Raw genomic sequence first — 24,167 nt, forward strand, 5'->3', positions numbered from 1 at the left:
AAATATCATAATTAGCTTTTTAATGATAAAAATTCATTGTCAACAATAAACCACTACTTGACAATTGTAAATTGTCAACTGTCAAATCGTACTATGACAAGTTATCATCGTCTTGTTTTTCCTTCTGTATATTAATTAGAAAAAGCATATATATAATATATATATATAAAAAGAATGTTAATAATAGTCATAAATCAGTGATGCTTTAAAATACAAAAATCTCTACGTTTTCTCACTGAAAGTAAATTTTTTAGTATTTATGATATTTTATCCTCTCTTTACTTAAATTGGCTATATCCTTATACTATAAAAAATCATTTTTGTTGTAGAGTACTTTATTTCATAGTTAAATTTCCGAATGAGACTCAAGTATAATTTGATTAGAGATATCAACCCTTTTCAATTTAGTTGACTTAACACCACTAAACACTTTAGAATTCTTATATTTTAATAATTAGGATGCTTTTCAACCTACATCTACCTTTAAAGCAATTAAAAAGTTGAGTTTAATTAACTATATTCTAATCTAATATATAGTTATGTCACACCTTTAAAGCAAATATGTCATATCAACATTTTATTATCAAAGTTCATGAATGTAATTCAATTTTCTTACACTTATAAAAATTAAATAGACATAAATGCACAGCTTAAATATAATTTAGACATATACAATTAATTCAAGAAATTAGATGTTTAATTTTCTAAGCCTCATGTTCGTAAAAAACAGCCATAAGTGGTCAAAATTCATAGGCTAAATGTATAGTTTTACTTATATCAAAATATATGATTAGAAAAGAAATAAAGAAAAGTTACGACCCATTTGAAAACATTTTTGTTTTTTGTTTTTATTTTTGATAATTAAATCTATTGACACTATTTTTCTCTCCAAATTTCTTCTTTTGTTATCTATTTTTCACCAATGTTTTAAAAAATCAAACCAAAATTTAAAAATAAAAAAAATAATTTTCTAAATAGTTATTGTTTTTAGAATTTGACTAAGAATTCAAGATGCAGACTATTGAAAGAAATTGGAATGAAATGAGCTTAATTTTAAAAAACAAAACGAAAAACAAAATTACCAAGCAAACCTAAATGGACCATCAAATCAAAGAAATTTGATTTTGAAATCGTAACTAATATGACAACTTTACCCTTACTTTGTAACCCATAAAAAAATAAGAAACTTGAGCTATATTGGAAACTATTAACCGTCACCCACCTTATTAATTCAATAAAATAATATCTATAATTCTTTAATTCCTATAAATTTGGAGGTAGTAAACATAAAGAAATCAAATAATTTAAGAAAAAATATTGGGAAAAAGAAAAAAGTAAACTTGGCCTAAGCCCTCTCAGGCTCCCTCATATGGCTCTTTTAACTTCTTTTTTTTTCTTTCTTTTACGATTTTACCCTTCCATTCAAGCATATTTACATCTCTATCCAACAAAGTTACAAAATTCCAACTGCTATGAACCTCGGCACATCTCACAGTTTTTCCCCCACAACCACCTTGATGCTACAAGGCAGCTGACTTTCTGAGCTCCGGCAACCCAAGTCGCTGTCGGACTCCAGCTTAACCACCATGGACTCAAAGGCATTGGCAGTCGGAAGGCGAGCTTTGAGCTCTTTCAAGCTTGGAACGAGATACTTCTCGGTCCATTCATCGACGTTCGTGTTCCCGAGCCATACCCCACTAGTGATTTTCTCAAGAGCATTCTCCTGTAATTCAAGTGAAATCTTCTCTCCAACAATGGATGAAAACTTCTTGTTGATGGAGCTTGTGATGTTGTGCTTGATTGGAGAGAAGTCCACTGGTTTGAAGACGATTGCATCGTCGACTGTATTGAACATCTCTCGTGATGCTGAATGAGTCATGAATGATAATTGTCGAGTGTTGAGGCCGTGCTCGGTTTCGTGATCAGTTGTTACGTCACTGGAATTCAATGATCCGTCTGTTTTCTCATCCTCTGCATCTGCAGATTCGTTGAGATCAAATGCTATGGCTGAACCAGTTTCTACTCTGGGTTTCAAACACCGTTCTTCACCGTGCGTCCATTCGCCTCGACGTTTAACTGTCTGCTCACTAACGGATAGTTTCAACTGCCAAGTTCTTCTTGCTAAACTAGCAAATTTCTCTTCCTCGAGCTGATTCCCGTTAGACAAGTGTTTCATATCATCCGGTACCCAGGTTGCTGTAAGGATGAAGATGATATTACCAAGACTGATTTCACGGCCGTGAGAATCGGTGAACCGACCTCTCTCCATGGCCCTTCTTATGCTTCCACAGACCAACAGATCAGATTCATCGAAATCGTCAAGCACAATGACAGAAAATCGATTTCTTCTAACCGCCTCCAAAATTCTATCTAACACGGTTCTACCACGGATACTGATATCTGATTCTCCATCACTGCGTTTTGAGCCAAGACAAATGGTTACAGGATTGGACCCAGATACCAGCTCTGCAAGAGCAGTTGCCATCTTCTTCTTTCCAACTCGGTCGGGACCCAAGAACAAGAGCCACATGTCTCCTTTCGGAACCGTACCTCGTCGTTTTCCATTTCCCAATTTGAACTGAGTCACACTTGTAGCCAAAGCAGATGCTGCTTCTTGCTGCCACCATACCTTCTCCAGTATACCTTTAAAAAGCCTCTTGTACGAGTCAATATCCGATGTATTGACAAATTTACTACTCCGTAGTTCGCAGACTTTGTTCTCGGGTTCAGAAGATATGCAACCCAGAAAGTCCTTCACACGCTCTTTGTGTGTTTCCTCAGCCAAGATTTCACCAACATTCTTTCGTCCAAGAGCCAACTCTGTCCTTACAGGGCTATTCGGTCGCAAAATCGATACAACTTTTTCAGATGGTTTACTAGCCAGAAGTGGATTTGTTTTCAGTTGCAGGGTTTCACCAAATCCTTTATTCAATTGTAACTTTGGTTGGGAAGGTTGATGCCCGAGCAAGTTCGGACCGTACAAACCTGTTAAAGGAAGAGACACCGGTACAGTTCTCTCTGAACCAAACTTGTTCAGATTATGGAAATTAGGATGAAGACGAAAGCATATATCGTGCCATTTCTTCTGTAGTTCTTGAGTCTTTTGCTTTCGCATCAGTTCTTTATCCAAATTCTGAAACAGGAAAGATTGCTCATTTAACAAATGCAGATTACCAATAATGATTACAATAAAAAAGAGAAATGAAAATGATTAAAACAAGAATCGTAGTAGAACTTACATCGGTTGTTTCGGGTTTCTTTGCATCTTCATCTTGGGCCTTTGCATTCTGCAGCCACGGAGGGAGAGTGGATGCTTTGGCTCCTTCCGTTTTAGGTACAGAAGATGGTTTGTCCAGCTCATTGGCCACAAATTTTTCCAGTTCCCGTTCATAATTTTGCATACATTGAGAGCAACAACTTGTTTTCTGAGAAGAATCCAGGTTCTCATGCATCACTGGTCGCATCGGAATGGTGGTGACTGTCGGAAATCCCTTGATCGAGGATAATGATTCAATCGGACTATTAAGAATCCCAGTGGTACCAAGCCTAATAAACAGGACACAGATTAAGTTTGAAGAATTCAATATAAACCAACGACAGAATTTGAGAACTTCAGCTGTTCTAAACTCAAGTTGAATCTGAGAAATGAAGAAGTATCTTTCTAATTAGATTGAGAATCAAAATTTCATCTAATTTGGCAATTCGAATCATATCGGTCAACTCCTAACCACTTAATCAAATCAGATGCAAACTACTACCACAGCTAAATAATTCAAAGCTACAAAAAAACATTGGCAAAACTTGAATAAGCTATTCGTTAACAGGTCGAAATGGATCAAAGACTGTGAACAATACCTCGGAAACAATCCGGTAAGAGGTGCTCGGGCAGCAATGGGCACAGCCTGCAAGTCCCAATCATTCTCCATGGAAGGGTGATAGACTTGACACCTTAAATATGTCTCACAAGTCGCAGTACCAATCAACCAAAGCCGACTACCGCTACCATTGCCATACTTGGCAAGAAGCTTCCCCATCTCCGTCACTGCAGCACGCCCACCTTCCGAAACAACCTGCTGCTGCACCGCACCCGACCCCGAACCACCCCCGGTTGCAGGTGGCTGCTGAACCAGCCATTTCAAATCCCCCATATCAAGAATAACCCCTCCACCACCATTTAAATTCTCCATTCTACTCTCCACGAAATCTCCCAATTCCTTAAGCCTACCAGCAATCTGCAACCTATCAGAAGAACAGATCTCCTTCTCCAAATGAATTATCTGAACATTACCAAGTGTCCCATCCCCCAATTCTCTATTCTCAATTCTCCTCAACAATTCCTTCACCACGGCCTCCGGCTCCGACTCCCCCACGAGCACCGGATTCCTCTTCTTTGATCGGAGCAATATATCAAACACCTTCCGGACTTCCTCCCCCCTCTGCTGCACCGGTGGGGCGACGCTCCCCTGCTGTTGCAGCCGTGGATTTAAGTACAAATTCCTCGGCGGTCCTACCGGAGAAGGTCGAAACCCCAATCCCCCAATCGGCGAAGAACTTGCCGGGGCCGGTGAATTCATGGATTGTTCAATGGTGGCCTTAACAGCGGGGCTAGAAAAACTAGCCTCCCTCATAACACGGCTCACACTTGGGTCATCAAGAATCGAGATAATTAACTGTTCGAGCTCAACTTTGACGGCTAAGAGCGGCTGTTGCTGTTGCTCCGGACAGCCACGGCGCTGGTGAGCTTGGGCGCGCTTAAGGGCAGCCATAAGCGCGTTGGAAATGGGCGGCTCAGCGCCGGGACTAGCGTTTTGAGCTGTCGGAAGCCGCTCAAGGGCAACGCTAAAACAGAGCTCAAGAGCTCGGCACTGAAGGGGATGCGAGGAATTTGGGTGGGATTTGATACAAGCTTGCCTGAGAAACCCACTCGGTGAAGAGAGAAGCGTTGCAGCCACATGAAGCGGCGTCGTTTGGCCATGGTTCCGGCGACCGGCTTCAGCTATGGAATGATTCAGCACACTCGCCGCCTCCGGCGTAAGAGTCTGCTGAATCGTACTTAACCCAGCTCTCATTTATAGAAACAAAACAAAACCCAGTTCCGAAATTTGCTCAAAAACCAAAGGAATGAAAGAAATCAAAGATTAAAGATGAAAAACCCAGATGAAGAAGGTCAATGAGCAGATGAAATTAAGAAATTCCCATACCCAAGAAGGGAAAAATAAAATTAAGAAGCTTAAAGGATTTATGAAATTATAAAGATCAATCCATGAGAGTATCCATTTAGAATCAGAACCAAGTGTAAGAAGAAGAAAGAAAAAGCAAAGGGGGAAGCAAAGTCAGAATTCAACAGAGAGAAAGAAAGAAAAGATCCCCTGATTCACAAGAACATCTATCTGTTTCCTTTTTATTTTCTTTTAATCTCTCTCTCTCTACAACTTTTTTATCAGCATCCATCTGGAAGAATAACCCAAAATATCCTAGACAAAATTTCCTGAGTAATAATTGGAAATAGTAAAAGAAATTAAGGAACAGAAATGTGAAGAAGAAGAAGAAGTAGAAGAAGAAGAAGAAGAAGAAAAAAGGGGTCTCATGAGTTTCATCTTTTGAAATATGATTTTACAAATCTGAATAAAACAGAGGCAAGTGAGTAAAAATTTGAGAAAAAAAGGAAAGAATTTCTGGAAAATGAAGGAATTGAAAGTACTATATAATCAGTTGCAAGGATTTCTGGAAAATGCTTTTTGGGCAGAGTAAAAGAGCTCTTCTTTTGGTGTCATTAAAAAAAAAAGAAGAAGATTAATAACTAAAAATAAATCAAAAATGAAAAAAAAAATGAAAAAATGAAAAATATATTCTTGAATGTAAAGGAAGAAGCTTTTTTAAACCAGTTTTGTCTCAATATATTAGAGATAATGGAGAGAGAAAGAGAAGGGGTCAGATACTGCCTTTTTTAGAGAGAGAAAATGGGGATTAAGGCTTTTTTTTTTTTTTTTTTAGGACTTTATTGGATTTGACTCTTTATAATTTTATTGTGAACAAAATATTTTTTATCCTTCTATTTTCATTTTCATTTTTATTTAGTTTTTAAATTTACAATTATCATCTTTTTAAATTTTAAATTTGATTTTAATAAAGTTGAATTTTATTTTCATTTTGTCTCTTAATTTGAAGATTTATATTTATAAACTTGATTTTTTACTAAACATTCACTTTTATTCTTTAATGTTGATATTTATTAATTAATTTTACTATATTTTTATAATTATTAAAATTAATTTAAAAATATTTTTAATTAATTTATAAATACTAACACCAAAGACTGAAAATAAATATCTAGTAAAAATTAAAATCTACCAATATAAATCTTACATATTAAAGACGGAACTAATTTAAAATAAATTTAAAATCTTAAAAGATAAAAGGGTAACCTTTTAGAATTTAGAAACTACATTAAAATTAAATTAAAAAATTAATAAATAAAAATATAATATTAAATATAGTAAAATTTCATAATCTATATGAAATTTTACTAAATTAATGAAATAGTTTTTCAATAAAATAATAATTAGAACCTAATCTCACGCGCCTTTTTAGGGGTTTTGAGTTTCATTTGGAGTCAGTTAGCGTGGATACACGCGCTAAAATTTGGGTTTAAAACAAAAACCTTTTTTTTTTTTTTTTTGTGCACCAAATTTCAGCTTTTCACACGCAATCGCTGCAAAGGCAATGCACGGGTTTCGCCTTTTCATACTTTGCACTGTCTTTTTAACTTCCTCTTTTCTCTCTCTTAATCATATTATTATCTCTCTCTCTAACTTTTAAATTTTTCCCTTACCCTTTTTTTTTCCTTACAATTAAATCTCCCCACCTCTCTCATTCTATCTCGTTTCGCTGATCGTTACGATTAAATTGATAATTTTATTTGAAAAAAATAAAGATATTTTATTTTTTATTACTATTGTAATCGATTGTACAAACATAGATGTAACTAAAGATACATTTAACTATGGTTAGTTTTATATTTTTCGGATACTTAAAAAGAAAATTTCAAAAGGTATTTTAAATATTTATTTTATGAGTGTTAAAAATAAATTTTGAATAGGATCAATTTCATGATTATTAGGAAGTAGTTATATTTATGACGTCTTTCATAGAATAACACACTGATATGCAATAAAAATGAAAAAGATATTCAATGTTAGGGATGATGAAATCACAATAAATCTCTACGAAATGGTATGATATTGACTACTTTGGACATAATCTTTCAGGAGTTTGCTTTTAATTTCACTCCAAAAGGTCTCATATATATTAATAATATATTGTCCCTTACTTATACGCCTACGATTTTTTCCTTATCTAATGAATGTGGAACTTTAGTCATACTTCTAAGAACCAAACTACAAGCAAAGTAATCAAGTCAGTAAATCACGATAATAAGTCATAAAAATATATAATAAATATACTAATTCACCTCAAACTTAGAACTACGTGTTCTACTATAATAGAGATTAGAAAATCCTCACATTTTCAAGGCATTACATTTGATAGTTTATGATATAACAATCAAATAAACCCCTCGACTTGGAATAACTGCCAATATAGTATACATTGTATTGCTTTTCACGGCCTAAAAATGCGAAAAGAGCTCTACACATCTCAACACTATTTTCTTGATCCAATTAGTTCATTTTTTAGGTTGACTTATAAATTTAGTTTCTAGTTTCAATCGGGTCACTATTATTTTAAAAGTTTTTATTATTGTTTTTTTTCAACAATGTGAAGGGTGGAGATTCAAATTAAACATCTAACATTTTGGTCAAAAGAATACATCTTTAGTTGAATTATATGTTCACGTTGGCTCAAAAGTTTCATTTCAATCTCTTTGATTTCAACTTTGTTTCAAATAGTATTTTTTTTTTAATTAAACCTCACATAACAACTTTAAATTATCTTCTACTAGAAAAAACACAAAGCAAAACAAAAATCACCGTATTTCTTTCTTAATGCTTTTTTTTTACTTAGTCATATACCACAATGCAATCAACCAACAAACTTAAGCTTATAGTAATGGCTAGGACGAGTTTTAAGGTTTGAACTATACTAGAAAACTTAAATTTAATTTTTGGGTTTTCTTTTAAAATAAACAAAGCAAATAATTTCTAATTAATTCTATTATTTGAAAAATGTGTTATTTTTATGTATTCAATTTGTTGATTTCCATGGGTTATGTGTGTATATATTTGATCTTTTAACTAAAAACCGAATCTCAAATCCTTATTGTTTTTATTTCGATAACTAAATGATGATATAGTATATCCATATTGAACTAATATTTATCTGTTGGTATTATGAAGAGTTGAGTAGAAGAGCCAAAGTAAGCATAACTTAACTAACATTTGAATGCATTAGTGGTCGAGAGATCTATAGTTCGAATCTTCATAATCCTATTGTACTAAAAGAAAAGGCGAGTAAAAGAAAGTAGACAATTAGACAAAATAAAGTAACATATATGATTTATGAAAAAGTTTTACATGTTTATTCATAAATAGAATATGTTACATGTACCACTTTATTATAAAAGAATTTTATTAGATAGAAAATTATACTGGTATTAATTATGATACATTTAATAAAGTGGGATTTTAGTTTGAAATTTTAATAACCTTGTGTTTATATAATGATATAAAGTTGGAACATGAATTTGTACAATGTAAAATATATTTAGGTTATATATAAATATGCAACTTTTTTTTTAGCATTAGACATATAGAAGTGGGATTAAAAATCCAATATTTGGATAGAAAATATAATGTCCTATCTAGTTGCACTATATTTAGATTTACAAATTTAATTTATGTAATTTGTATTTGATTTGTATCCTCTTTTTTAAATTTATAAATGCAATTTTTACATGAAGCCTAAATAACAAATTTATAACCTATGATACATAAATATATATATACCACAAATCTAATTAATTAAATGGCCCTTAATGTATACCAAAAACAAAATTATAATACATAATGGATTGAAATATAAACCCTAAAAAAAATTAACCAAAGGTTAGGAAAAAGTTATTAATAAAAGAATAATAACAATATAGTGGAAAATTCTAGATTCATAAAATTTATGAATTATTATCTAAAAAATGTGATATTTATGATATATTTGAAATGAAAAAGAAAGATCTCAAACATTGAATCGCCCTCATTTCTAGGGAAGCAAACAAAAACACAATTGGGACTTGAGCAAATTGAAGTGAACACATGTCACCTTTTCAATTGCACCCATATCTCAAAAAAGGAGAAAACACACAATATCACCTTTAAATTATTCAAATAATATGGGCCAAAATGGAAAGAAAAAAAATTAGAAGGAATTTCAGGGGCTTGTTTAATAAATATTTCTGTTTCTCATTACTTGGTTTTCAAGAATAAATACACTTGTTGGGTTTATGTCACAATTTATATTTAATCAAAGGTATCTTTATAATAATTCCATGTATAATTAATTTGAACTAATTTGAACTTTATTGATAAAGATATATACTTTTGATCAAGAAATTAAAGATGGGATGGGTTGATATATGTGTGTGTATATATATATATATATATTTGTTAACTATAGGGCACAAAAAAACAAACATTATTAAATTCAAAAAGGCCTTCTATTATGCAAGAGAAAGAAAAATCGGTTTTAAATTTAGGAAGAAAAAAGAAAGGAAGATAATAATGATCATTTGTCCCATTGTATGATTCATTTTTTCAATTGTGACAATTTTTTATGGTTGTAAATATAAATCTTTAAGAGAATTAAGGAAAATATATCTAAAGAAATAAAGAAAATGAATGCAATATATAAGTTAAAAATGAAGGTAATAGAAACTCTTCAAAAGAAAAAAAAAAAAACAAAGAAAGAAGGCAATAATATTAATCTTGATATTAAAAATTAATTGTTATATTGGTTGATCAGTAACAATAATGAAAATTTTATTTCCCATATCTTTGCTTTGTTTTTATGTAGAATGTTACATTATGTGAACAGATAGAAATATAATTCTAATATATAGTCTACAAAGATATGTAGCTAATGAGTATTTGTATATTATTGATGCTAAAATTTGAAAAGAAAAATGTACATCAACAGTGAATTTGTGATATAGGAAAGATGTGACTTTGTAAAAGAAGGAGAATCTAGATACTAGTGTAGTACTTGCCACAATACCTTTGATGTCTAAGTTCGTAAGAGACTTTTAATTGTAGCAAGAGTTTTAGAGACAAGAATGAACTTACTTTTTATGAAGTTCTAGTGATATGTATATATATTGGTCAATCGAGTCAGGATTTTCCCTTTGATCTGAATTATTGGTGTGCAGATCGCCACTTTCAAATCGAAGGGTCACTCTCGACCTCATCTCAGGTGGAGGTTGAGGATAACTCCTCATGAGCCTCGGTTCGTGGCTTGCCCGGTCCAAGGTCCATTTGAGTCTTGAGTCGGGTACTTCAATCTTGAATTTTTCCTTTTATCTCATTTGAGCCCGATTCTCCTGGAGTCCAAATCTATCCCTATCATATACATTTATTTGATTTAGGCTAAGTGTATCACAATTCCTAATCTTTTACACAATTTCAGATTAGCTCTTTAATTTTTTTTATAGTTCTCAATTGTATCCGTAATGCATTGAAAATTCTCAATGAAGTCATTTGAACAAATATTTATTAAATTTTACAACAGTTTATGTATAATCAAAGTAATAGTTTAGGGGTTTTCTCAAAAATAAAAAATAAAAGAACACAAATAGTAAAATTTAATTATGGTTGTGATAAATTGTTATCAAAATCTATCATAGATAAACGCTGATAGAAATCTATCAACATCTAATAGTGATAAAAACTTATACAAGTCTATCATTGATAGACGCTGATAGAAGCCTATCAATGTCTATCTGTGATAGAAACTGATAAAAGTCCATCATTGATAGAGGCTGATAGATAGGGGCCGATAGAAGTCTATTAGTGTCTATTAGTGATAGAAACTAGTAGAAGTCTATCATTGATATTATCAATGATAGAAACTGATACAAGTCTATCATTGATAGAGGTTGATAGAAGTCTATAAGTGTTTATCAATTTTTTTTTTTTTTTTTGCTATTTCTGTAAATAGTTTTGACATTTTTTCTATCTTTGAAAAATTCTAAATAGTTTGTTAACATATGTGACACATGACATTATGCTAGTTGAGCATGTCATTTTATAAGGACATTGAGATTTGTTAATAGATAGGTCTAATTTTGAGGATGAGCGAATTAATCTTTTGATTATCCATCGACTTCTTTCTTTTCTAAAAAAGTGATAATTTCAAAAATAGAAAAATAAGAGAAACTATTTACACAAAATAGCAAAATTTTAATTCTTTGATAGAGACTCATAGAGGTTGATAGAAGTCTATCAATGTTATCAGTGATAGAAACTGATAGAAATCTATCACTGATAAACGCTGATTGAAATCTATTAGTGTTTACTGACATTTTTTTTTTTTTGCTATTTCTATAAATAATTGACATTTTTTAAATTTTCTTTTAAAAAACTATATTTCAATAAATTTTTAACAATGAATTATCTAATTAAGAATTTTGAAATAATAAAAAAATAGAATAATTTTTTTTTTCAAATATTAAGAAATAAATTGAAATTTGTTAGAAAGATGTTCCGTTAACATTTATTAGTAAGTAAAAGAAAGTTTTGGCAAGAGAAAATAAATTATAGGCTAAATTATAGAAAATATTCGTTAATTTTATGTTTTGTTTCCAAATAACTCTAAAACTTTAAAAGTTATATGAATATGTTAAGGATATTAAGGATGCCAATACATAAAGTCTTGTCTATCTATCAAAAGAATAGGACTTACCAAAGGAATAGGTTGGTTACAAACAAAGCTCTAACCATTTGTATTTGTTGAGTTATTTTTGCATTCCCAAATTAGGGACTCCATATTGTATAAATACCTCACCTATGTACATTTCAAATACAAGAAATCATAAAGGAAAACTTGGCTTGCTACTGTCGTTTTCTATCTATCGTCTACTTGATTGAGCTATCATTTACCTTATCTAAGTGTTATCGTTCACAGCATGAGTCAAGCCATATCCTTCAACCTCTCTTTCCTAACTTGGTATCAGAGCACATAATGACCAACGTCAATCAAGGAAACCTGGGAGCCACCATCGGCACAGCCAACTTCAGTGGCCCACCTTTGAACCAACTCCTCAATCAGATAACCTCAATTAAACTTGATTGTAGCAATTTCCTCCTATGGAAAAACTTAGCGCTTCCAATCCTTCGGAGTTATCGACTCGAAGGACACCTGACCAGACAAAAAGNATTAAACTTGATCGCAGCAATTTCCTCCTATGGAAAAACTTAGCGCTTCCAATCCTTCGGAGTTATCGACTCGAAGGACACCTGACCAGACAAAAAGTTTGTCCCCCAATGTTTCTGCAACCTACAGTCAGTGAGAGCATATCGACTGGATCGACTAGAGCAGGAGCTACTCCGCGCAGCACAGAAGGAAGCTTCGGCAGTGGTACTTCCAACTCATCGACAGCACTTAAGGTAAATCCTCAATATGAAGTGTGGATGGCTGTAGATCAACTTCTCCTCAATTAGTTATATAACTCCATGACACCAGAGGTTGCCATTCAAGTGATGGGATGTGAATGTGCAAAGGATCTATAGACCAGCATTCAACAACTTTGGTGTTCAGTCCAGAACTGAAGAAGATTATCTAAGACATGTGTTTTAAACAACCAGAAAAGGTAATTTGAAAATAGAAGAGTACCTTCGAACTATGAAAATTAATACTGACAATCTCGAGCAAGCTGGTAGTCTTGTGCCATCAAGAGCCTTTGTTTCACAGGTACTACTAGGACTTGATGAAGAATACAATGCCATCGTGGCCACGATCCAAGGGAGAGCGGACATGTCGTGGCTTGATATGCAGTCAAAACTTCTCCTGTATGAAAGGAGATTGAAACATCAGTCAAACCAAAAGACGACAGTAGGCTTCAACCAATTCAGTAATGCATCAGTGAATATGATAAACACTAGACATGTCGACCAAAACAACAAGTCTAGTAGTAGCAATCAATCTATTGATGGAGGATAACGAGGTGGTGATGGCCATGGCAGAGGTCGAGGCAGGGGAAGAAACAACAATAAACCTGTGTGTCAAGTCTGTGGGAAGGTGGGACACATAACGTTCTACTGCTTCAACAGGTATAATAGAGATTTTGTTCCCAATTCTCCTCAAAACAAGGGATAACCCTTCCCTAACAATCAGACCAAAAACACACAACCTCGCCCAATAGCCCTAGCCATTGCTTATGGGATTAACCCCTTTCTAACAAGACAAGAAAACATGACTGATGCAAATTGGCTGAAAGTGGTGCCTCCAATCATGTTACCTCAGAATTTAACAATCTTGACAATCCGAATGAATACTCAGGTACTGAAGCAGTCACTATAGCTAATGGTAATACTCTAGAAATTTCTCATGTTGGAACTGCATGTCTGTCTAGTGATGTCTGCAATTTGAAACTGAATGATATGTTATATGTGCCTGCCATAACAAAAAATTTGGTCAGTATATCTAAGCTAACAAAAGATAATAACGTGTTTATTGAATTTCACACAGATTACTGTCTTGTTAAGGACAAGGGTATGAGATAAACGGTAATGAAGGGAATGCTTAAAGATGGATTGTATCAGTTAGAGGGTGCATAAATCAACTCGAAGTCGGTAGGAAACGGAGTACCATCGCAACCAGTGCACAAGAATAAAAATCTGTCTGCTTTTAGCATATCTTCGAAGCATAGGGTGTCTAAGATTACATGGCATAGAAGACTTGGCCATCTTTCGTCAAAAACACTAGAGTTTATTATCAAAAACTGTAATCTTCCTATGTTATCTAATGAAGAGCTTAACTTTTGTGATTCTTGTAGCTATGGAAAATCACATTCTTTAGCCTTCCCTAACTCTAATTCAAGAGCATCTGCAACCTTTGAACTTATACATACTGATTTGTGGGGTTCAGCTCCTCTCTTTTCAACAGATAGGTATAAATATTATGCTATCTTTGTTGATGATCACAACAGATACACATGGATCTATCCTCTGAGGTTAAAAAGTGACACACTGGCAGCTTTTCAACATTTTCTCACCATGGTACAAACTCAATTTAATACACTGATCAAGTCCCTACAGTCGGATAATGGCGGAGAATTTGTCTAGATACACAAAGTCTGTCATCAGCTTGGCATTACTTCTAGATACACCTATCCATATACGTCAGCACAAGATGGAAGGGCTGAGAGGAAGCACAGACACATAGTTGAGACAGGGCTAACCCTACTAGCACAAGCACATCTTCCTTTACATCATTGGTAGGATGCATTCTTATACTCAACTTTGCTGATTAATGGCCTTCCAACCCCTATCCTAAATGGACAATCTCCAATGGAAGTGATGTTAAAAAGAAGCTTAGGTCCGAGGAGCTTCGAATATTTGGGTGTGCATGTTTCCCCTACTTGAGATCGTACAATTCACATAAGTTGAGCTATCGCACAGAGAAGTGCATCTATCTCGGTCTGGCTGTGAATCACAAAGGCTACAAATGCCTCAACCCCAGGGTAGGCTATTCATCTCTCGACATGTTGTGTTTGATGAAACGAACTTTCCTTGTCAGGTGTCTTCTTCAGCTTGCAGACCAGCCAAGTAAGCAGTTGCCGTCCACCTGATTTCTTGGCTGCCCCTCAGTCAGGTCACACCGCATAGTGACTCCATGCCTTCTACATCCACAACCTCACTCTCACCAACTGTCAGAACAACTCACACTCAATCACCAACTAATACCTCTACAGAAAGCCCAACCTTCCCACATCCTTCCCCTGATCGTCTACCCACCAATTGTGTACCCGACGATCGTTTACCCTCATCGTTTAGTGACCAGCCCACTGATCATCTACCCACCAGTTACTTACCCAGCAATCACCCACCTAACGATCGTTCACCTACCGATAATTTACCCAGGATCATTTACCTACCACCCACTTACCCACCGATCATATACCCACGGATCGTGTACCCTCCGATTGTTTACCACCTGACTCACCATCACTTACCGCCCAACCCACTGATAGTTCACTTTCATCATCCCCTGCACAATCTTTACCCGATACTGACCCACACCCTGTGCTCGTGTCTACTCATCCCATGATTATCCGAGGAAAGGCAGACATCTTCAAACCCAAAAAGACTGGTCCATAACCGAACCTACTTGAGTCAGTGATGCGCTCAAAACCCGCAGTGGAACAAAGCATTGAGTGATGAATTTCAAATTAGTGAACAATCAGACCTGGACTTTGGTTCCTCCGTCACCGTCAATGAACGTTGTTGGCAATAAATGGGCATTCAGAATCAAACGGAGTCCTAATAGCTCCATTCTACACTACAAAGCACGCCTCGTAGCAAAAGGCTTCCATCAAAACCCAGGCATTGATTTCTTTGAGATGTTTAGTCCAGTGGTCAAGGCATCTACCATCCGGATCATCATTAGCCTTGTGGTATCCAAAGGATGGCAACTGAGACAGTTAGATTTCAATAATGCCTTCTTTAATGGCGTCATCGATGAAGAAGTTTACATGCGCCAACCGTAGGGATTTGTTGATTCTCAACTACCAAATCACGTCTGTCGCTTACACAAGGCCATATATGGCCTTAACAAGCACTAAGGGCCTGGAACAACACACTGAAAACAACATTATGTAGTGGGGGCTTTCAGAATGCTAAGTTTGATACATCTCTCTTCATATATAGGAGCACTTTTACCTTGATACTCTTACTAGTATATGTTGATGATGTAATTATCATCGACAATGATCAGCAGGCAATCAATAAGCTTATAACAGCCTTGGACTCCAAGTTTGCTCTAAAAGATCTTGGCCAACCTCATTACTTCCTTGGAATCCAACTGCACAATGTCCCCAATGGAGTTCTACTGAATCAGGAAAAGTATGTCGAGGACCTACTTCACTGTCTTGACCTTAGAGATCTAAAACCGACACCCTCTCCAAGTGTTCTAAACTAGCAACTTTCTATCTCTGATGGCACTTCTCTTGACAATCCCTATATCTATCGGAGCACGATTGGCGCCCTATAGTACTTAACCACCACGAAAGCTCACATTACATATGCGGTTAATCATCTAAGCCAGTACTTAAAGCAACCTACGGACGTTCACTGGCAAGCGGTGAAGAGAGTTCTAAGATATGTCAGTAGCACTCGACACTTTGGCCTCTATATTTAACATGGGTCTGACCTCTCTGTTTCGGCCTTCTCCGATACCGATTGGGCAACCAACATAGAAGATCGAAAATCAGTTGTTGCTTATTTCATCTTCCTTGAAGGTAATCTTGTCTCCTGGTCCTCCAAGAAACAATCCGTTGTCGCACGATCCAGCACAGAGTCTGAATATAGAGCGCTTGCTCATGCCTCTGTAGAAATCATATGGGTGCAATAACTACTATCTGAGATTGGTGTCAAACATAAGTCGGCTCTAGTCCTGTGGTGTGACAACCTCAGCGCTGATGCTCTAGCCGCCAATCTGGTGTTTCATGCATGGACCAAGCACATTGAGATCGACATTCACTTCGTTCGTGATCAAGTCCTCCGTGGTCAACTTGATGTTCATTATGTCCCATCCTCTGACCAAATCGCTGACTGCCTCACCAAGCCTTTAACACACTCACAGTTCTTCCACCTTCGATCCAAACTCGGTGTAGTAGAACTACCCTCTCGTTTGAGGGGGGATGTTAAGGATATTAAGGATGCCAACACATAAAGTCTTGCGTATCTACCAAAAGAATAGGACTTACCAAAGGAATAGGTTGGTTACAAACAAATCTCTAACCATTTGTATTTATTGAGTTATTTTTGCATTCCCAAATTAGGGATTCCATATTGTATAAATACCTCACTTATGTACATTTCAAATACAATAAATCATAAAGGAAAACTTGGCTTGCCACTGTCATTTGCTACCTATCGTCTACTTGATTGAGCTATCATTTACTTTGTCTAAGTGCTATCGTCCGCAGCGTGAATCAAGTCATATTCTTCAACCTCTCTTTCCTAACTGAATATACTTAAATTAAAAAAAATAAAAAATACTCTTACGATTACTTTTTTATCAAAACCATTAGTACTTTATTTCGAAAAGATTCTTCTAGATTTTCAAAACTTTCATCAATATCCTTAAACTTTGAGAAAAAAGTTTGTAAATACTATTTTATCATTAGTATATGGATGAAAACCGCTACTACCTCGTTAAAAATAATATACTCCTAAATTTTCAAAAATTTTTCAATAAAACGAAAGATTAAAAAATATCCTTAGCGTTATTATATGGATGTTAATCACCTCCATCCTTCATTTCTTCTTTCTCCTCTATTACAATCTATGACCTAACACTTTCCTATTTCTCATTATTTTTTCTTCATTTCTATAATACCCTCTTTATCCCCCTCTTCATTCTTCAATCTTTAAAACTTCCTCAATTTCTCGTACTTTTTTTTTTCTCTCTTCTTAAATATCATAACTTTACATAAACAAGAGGAGCTTTCTTATTTCTAAGTATACCAATATAAATATAAGACATTTCAACATTCCAAATAATCAACTTATTTGAAAAATTACTTCAATTGGGAAAGAACCCATTTGAAAACAATTCATACAATTTATCTCATTTTTTTTTCATATATTTACTCACACTTTTTCTTCATTTTTCCTAAACTTACATCAATTTTCTTAGCAACCAAATAGGATAAAAGAACTTTAAGTTTAAGTATAAAAAATCTCATACAATCTCAAAATCATCAAAATCTAAGAAAACCATGAATCACCAAATACAAAAAGGCTAAGAAAGGAACACCATATGCAATCATGGGAACCTCCTTAGTTGACCACAACAAATTAACTAATTTGAACAGTAAAAAGAATCAACAAAATTTTCATTGTTACATAAATTTGGTAATGCACATGTTTCTTTCTTTTTCCCTTCCTCTGACTACCCTCAAAATTAAGATCAAAATTCTCAATGTTTCTCTCTTTTGATATATGCAACCCAAATGAATTAACTCGCACACAACTATTAATGTACAACATTGGTTAAAACATTTAAATCCTAAGGTCCATTATTAGGTGATGTATTATTCTTCTTTTTTCTCATTATAGCTTATGTATCTTGATTGAAGAGAATAGGTCTAGAGATTGGAGCTAAGAAATGTGATTAAGAGGTATTGAAGAAGAGAGGGCAAAAAGATGTAACATATGGAAGTGTTAGGTCATAGATTGAAGCAAAGGAGAGAGATAAACTTTTGAAAGTTCGAAGATATGTATAGAACGAAGTACGTTAACTCTTTCCATTCAAAAACTAATGACAATGATATTTTTTGAATGTTTTCTAAAATTTAATAGTCTTATTGAAATTTCTGAAAGTTGGTATTTTTGAAATAAAGTACAAAGTTCATAGGTCTTTTCTATAATTTAATCAAAATTATGTACAAATTCATAATTGTCACATAATCAAATAATAAATTCACATAATGTTACATAATCATTTAATACCATGTAATTAGAAATTGATTCTAAAAGACTAATTTTTTCCACATGAACATTACTCAATTGGCATAAGATGTGAGAGGTTTGAATCTTCCCTAATTATTATCCTAAAAAACTAATTTTAACCATTAATTAGAGCACCAAGCGTTAAAGTTTTTTTATTTTTCACATTTATAACATTAAATGTATATTTCTGTCATTTTTATAATTTAGGATTGAAAAAAATAGTGTATGTATTAACGAGTGAGCTATGCTTATAAATTAATAGTTCAATATCTTTTCTTTTTATAAAAAAAGAAAAAAAAAACCCCTACTTAACAATTGCTGACTCGACATCACAATTTCTCTAAGCATATGCAAAAAGCTGAAGTATTGAATAAAATATCCCCAATATATTTTTTTAAAAAATTAATGAAAAGAAATTCTTGTAATTACCACAAAGTTCATCAAGTCAACAAAAAGGGGGAAAAAAACGTAATTACAAAAAAACTCAAATTCTAGTTTTGAAAAATCCAACATGATCTAAAAGAACCAACTGCCATAAAAATAATCTCACTTTGACCTCAATAAACTACCCATAACTAACCACAAGCTTAAAAGATGTTTTTAAATTGTTTCACTAATATTGTCGATCTACACATAACTCAAACTAGTTCAATTATATACATTTAACTAAAATATCATAAATTTGAATCTTCCATGAACTAAAAACTCCAGCAATATAGTCATTTCAATTTAAGTTTCTACAAATAACTCAAACTAGTCCATCACCATGCACCCCTTCAATCATAAAGAAAAAACTATAAAATATATATTTTTTAATAAAAAAGTTTATGTTTGGACATTTGAGTGAGTTACACAAAGATGGGTGCAATCGAAGATGTACTCAAGATTTTTCATCTGAAAATAGTTATGTGGATACAACATTAATTATCGACGTATATGATCTCTCATCTAGGAAAAGGTTTACAAAATTGAAAATTTATGGTGGATTAAGATTGACCCAACAAATTAACACATGAAGTTAAATGATTAATTTGTTTAGAAAAATGAAGGGTCAAATACATTAATGATATATATAAAGAGATGGAGAAAGAAGTAAAAAGGAAAGAGGAATAAATGCATGGAAACAAAATAGGTGAGAAGCAAAGTGAGCAATAAATTAAAGGAAGGGAAAAGGAAAATGGCCTACAAGCTTTCGAATTTATGAATTTGATTTATTTTTATTATTATTATTATTATTTTATTAGGAGGTTAGGTCGGTCGGTCTTCTTCATTCATTTTCAACTTTTCATTTTCAATTTCCCTCAACTACGTACCACTTACGTCTCTTCCTTCTTTTCATTTTTTTTTAAAACTTTAATTTAAATCAAATCAAATCAAATGCACTATTACGACAATGAGTCTCTTTTTATCATTGTAATAATGTCATATCCACAAATATTTTTCTTCTGGTATGTTTTAAAATGTTATATTTTTAGGTTTTATTTGATAATTATTTTGTTTTTTATTTTTGTTTTCGAAAATTAAGTTTATAAACACTATATCTACTTTCAAAATTCTTCCTTTGTTATCTACATTTCACCAATGATTTTAAAAACCAAGCTCAATTTTGAAAACTAAAAAAAAGTAGCTTTCAAAAAGTTTTTATTTTTTATTTTTTATTTTTGGAATTTGGTTAAGAATCTAACCATTGTACTTTAGAAAGATGCATATCATTATAAGAAATGTGGATGAAATAAGCTTAATTTTCAAAAACGAAAACAAAAAGACAAATGATTACTAAATGGAACCTTAGTTATTAAGTTTTGAGGTTGATTTCAGTTTAGTTTTTAAGTTTCAAAATGTTATAATTGTACTATTGGGATTGGAGTTTTATTTCAATTTAGTCTTTAGGTTTAAAGATTTATACTTTTTTTCTTTGATTTTTTTTTTACTAAATATTCACTTTCATCTTTAGTGTTAAATGTACGTTTATTAAATTTAAAATTTAAAAGAATTATAATTAATTAAGTTTAACTATTTATTATCTTTATAAAATTAATTTATTTTTATATTTCATTTCCTATTTATTTTAAATTAACTGACGAGCATTAACGTCAAAGATTGAAGTGAGTATTTAGTGGAAAAAATCATGGTTAAAAGTGTAAAATTTGAAATCCAATGATCAAATTTTGAAATCTATGAAATAAATTGAAATCAAATACAGAACTTGAGGAATAAAAGTGTAACATTTTGAAGTATATGGTCGAAATGAAAACTTGACCTAAAACTTAAGTACCAAAACGATTTCTTTTTCTTTTTCTTTTTTATTTTTTTAGATGAAGGTGAAAGTCTGAAAGGTTTTTAATCTACATGAGAAAATTCCGAGCATGCTTTGTTAGAATTCTTTAGGGAAAATGCGATTGGGATCGTTTTGGTTTTATTAGGTAATCATTTGGTTTTTAGTTTTCGAAAATTAACCCATTTTTTCTAAATTTCTTTAATCGTTCTACATATTTCTTAAGTAAAAGAGTTGAGCTCTTAGCTAAATTCTAAAAACATAAATAAAAATTGACTTAATTTTTGAAAACATTGATAAAAAGTAAAGAAGAAATTAAAAATTTTGTAAAATAGATATTTATAGACTTATTTTGTTTTTAAAAAATCAAATAGTTTGCAAATATTTTATTTTGAGAACGTTTCATTTGTTAAATCCCGTGAGGTGGTTAGTTAATATATTTGGTTTAACTTTTTACGTGTTTAAAAATAGCAATGTTTTTATCTCTTAGTTAGATTTATGGATCTTTGTTAAAAAAAAGGGAAAAAAAAAGAGAAAAAGAAAAGAAAATAGAGATGTTGTTCTTATAAAAATAATCAGTTAGAATCTTCTTTATATCTAACTATGGATATGACACTAGGGTTGAGGTGGAGTTGGAAAAAAATCTACCTTTTTTTTTTGTGAAAGAGAAATTTGTTATTTTAAAAATTAGAGGAAATTACTGGAATTATTTTTAAATATAAAAAAAGAATCTGTTTATTTATAAACACAGTAAAATGTCACGATGGTCTATCAAGAATAGTAAATGATATTAATTTTATCATTTAAAATAATTATCTAAAATTTAATTTATTCATTATTAAGAATTTCATACAAAAATATTTGAACGTAAAAAATAATAAGTAATTTTTTTAAGATAAAAAGGTAGAGCTAGTGATAAAGTCACTAAGTGGAAACTATATTCTCCTTATCTTACATTGTATCCAAATTTGAGTAAAGAATATATATATATATATATATGCCTCTATGTTGGCATTTTCAATATGCTCACTCAATTGAAACTACTTTTATTTAATTATATATTGATTAATTATTTCCATGAAGCTTACTTTAGTTTAATTAGTTACATATATTTAATTTCCCATAGTTGATTATGTAATCTTTCAAGGCTCATTATCCCAAACCACACTCCAATTTATATATGATCAATTGGGGCATTGGCACCCACATTTAAAAAGCTTTCCCAAAAAGAAACCAAAGCAAATTAAAGAAACATGCTCCAATGGCAAGCATTTTCTCAATTTTTTAATAAATTTTTTGATAATATAAACTCAATCATGCTTACATTCCTTCATTTAAATATTGATTTAAGAGCATTTCACTAAAGGACAATAATATGAGGCTTACTAATGATAATCACACTTTTTTGGGGATTCCCAAACCCCATATTGCTTCCCAATTACCACTCTCATTTTTCTTTTCTCAAAAAAAAAAAAAAAAAAAAAAAAAAAAAAATTAGTTGTATCTTATAATGGATCATTATTTTAAAGTATGGGTAGACTTTACGTACTGTGTAACAATAATATATTATAGCATTAGTTGAGTTCATAATGTTATTTATCTTGGTTAGAGATTTAGTCTTGACAATTTTTCTTAAGAATGTTGTGGCAGTTATTTCTTGAGATGTTTGTCAGTTTGTCTCTTGAATTGTTATTTAAGATGTTCCTTCGAATATTGATCTTTTAGAATATATTTTCCTTATATGGAAAAAACTGGTTGTTTATTCTCACGGATTTATTCCTTTTATGAGCTATATGGATTGTGATTTGGATTTGGTTCTCCTTTTTTTCTACTATACATATCTAATGGCTATACTCTTTTTAGGATTAACGCTTTGAAGAATAGTGGAGTCATTGTCTTTTGTTTGTACCATAAATACAAGTGTGCCAATCCATGTAATTGTGAAGCTTTTGTTACTGTCGATCTTGAATGGTTCTCTAGATCTTATTAAATCATTCTACTATATCTTGAGAAGGGAGTCTGTTGAGTATAATTACTTCAAAGATAACAAATATACCAGAATATCACCGAGAACACAAAAGTAGTGGAGAGATTTGTGATGAGAGGAAGAAAGGAACTCAAGAGATTTATAATGGTTTGATCATGATCTACATCCACTATAGTCACTTTTGTTTAGGTTTCTTTTTAGCAGCTTACAATACATGATACAAAATAGGGATCATTGAGAAGAAAAAAAAATCCAATTACCTAAACAAAGTGTGTACTTCAAAGAAAGTGAACCAACCTTCCACTCTCCATGGATGATGGCTAAAAGCTTTCTCTATATTTTCTCTAAAATACCAATAAAAATGACCCTTCACAAAACTTTCTTTATACAGGATATATTTTGAGAGTTTTTAGACAACTCTTAAACTCTCAATGGTAATACCCTAGTAAATGCATTTGTTGCATTATCATTTGTGCTTATTTTCTTTAATGTAAACTTACCACTCATCAAAATATCTCTAAGAAAGTGGTATCGAACATCTATGTGTTTCATTCTATTATGAAAAGTTTGATTTTTAGACAGATACACAGCACTTTAGCTATCACAAAAAAATTTGACCACACTCTCATTATGCATCAGTTCATTTGTGATTTCTTTCAACCATATTGCTTCCTTGAAAGCATCTGGCTACAATATACTCTGTTTCTATAGTAGATAAGGCTATTACTGATTGTAACATTGTTTTCCAGCTAATTAAATTTCCAAAATAGGTGAAAACATACCCATAAAGTGATTTCCTCTTATCATAATCTGCTGCATAGTCAACATCCACATAACCAATCCAAGAGACTTTGATTTATACTATCTTGTGTAGACAACAAACCTACTAATAGAGTTGACTTTACATACCTCATTATCTATTTGACAACATTCCAATGTTCTTTACTTGGATTTTTCATATATCTGCTTATAACACTCATTGAATGTGCTAAATCAAGCCTGGTATAAACCATCAAATACCTTAAACTACCAACTACACTAGCACAAGGTACATCAGTCATGTAAAGTTTCTCTTATTCAGTTTTTGGTGTTTGTTCAATACAAAGTTTAAAATGCTTGGCTAAAGGAGTAGTAACTCCTTTACAATCAGACATGTTAAACTTAGAAAGTATTTTAGTAAAGTACAATTCTTGGGATAATGCAATCTTTCGTTGATTTCTATCTC

At 32.5% G+C, this 24,167-nt stretch overlaps 1 protein-coding gene across 1 annotated transcript; it reads right to left on the minus strand.

Annotated features, from left to right (window-relative positions):
- Window positions 1-1,226: 1,226 nt before the first annotated feature.
- Window positions 1,227-5,880, minus strand: LOC120079430 (protein SUPPRESSOR OF MAX2 1-like). Its single transcript, XM_039033604.1, has 3 exons — window positions 3,856-5,880; window positions 3,240-3,546; window positions 1,227-3,133 (listed from the first exon to the last, which is right to left on the minus strand). The coding sequence occupies exons 1-3, from the start codon at window positions 5,067-5,069 to the stop codon at window positions 1,490-1,492; spliced, it is 3,165 nt and encodes a 1,054-aa protein (XP_038889532.1). The 5' UTR covers window positions 5,070-5,880; the 3' UTR covers window positions 1,227-1,489.
- Between the last annotated feature and the right edge of the window lie 18,287 nt (window positions 5,881-24,167).

This window comes from Benincasa hispida, chromosome 6 (genome assembly GCF_009727055.1).
Source record: "Benincasa hispida cultivar B227 chromosome 6, ASM972705v1, whole genome shotgun sequence".
In the NCBI taxonomy this organism is placed as follows: domain Eukaryota; kingdom Viridiplantae; phylum Streptophyta; class Magnoliopsida; order Cucurbitales; family Cucurbitaceae; genus Benincasa; species Benincasa hispida.

Excerpts from the sequence above, each read along its gene's own strand:
- LOC120079430 (XM_039033604.1), bottom strand. The coding sequence starts at position 5,069 with ATGAGAGCTGGGTTAAGTACGATTCAGCAGACTCTTACGCCGGAGGCG. Across the intron at positions 3,547-3,855 it reads CTTACCGGATTGTTTCCGAG|GCTTGGTACCACTGGGATTC; the intron begins GTATTGTTCACA and ends CCTGTTTATTAG. Across the intron at positions 3,134-3,239 it reads AGAAACCCGAAACAACCGAT|AATTTGGATAAAGAACTGAT; the intron begins GTAAGTTCTACT and ends TTCCTGTTTCAG.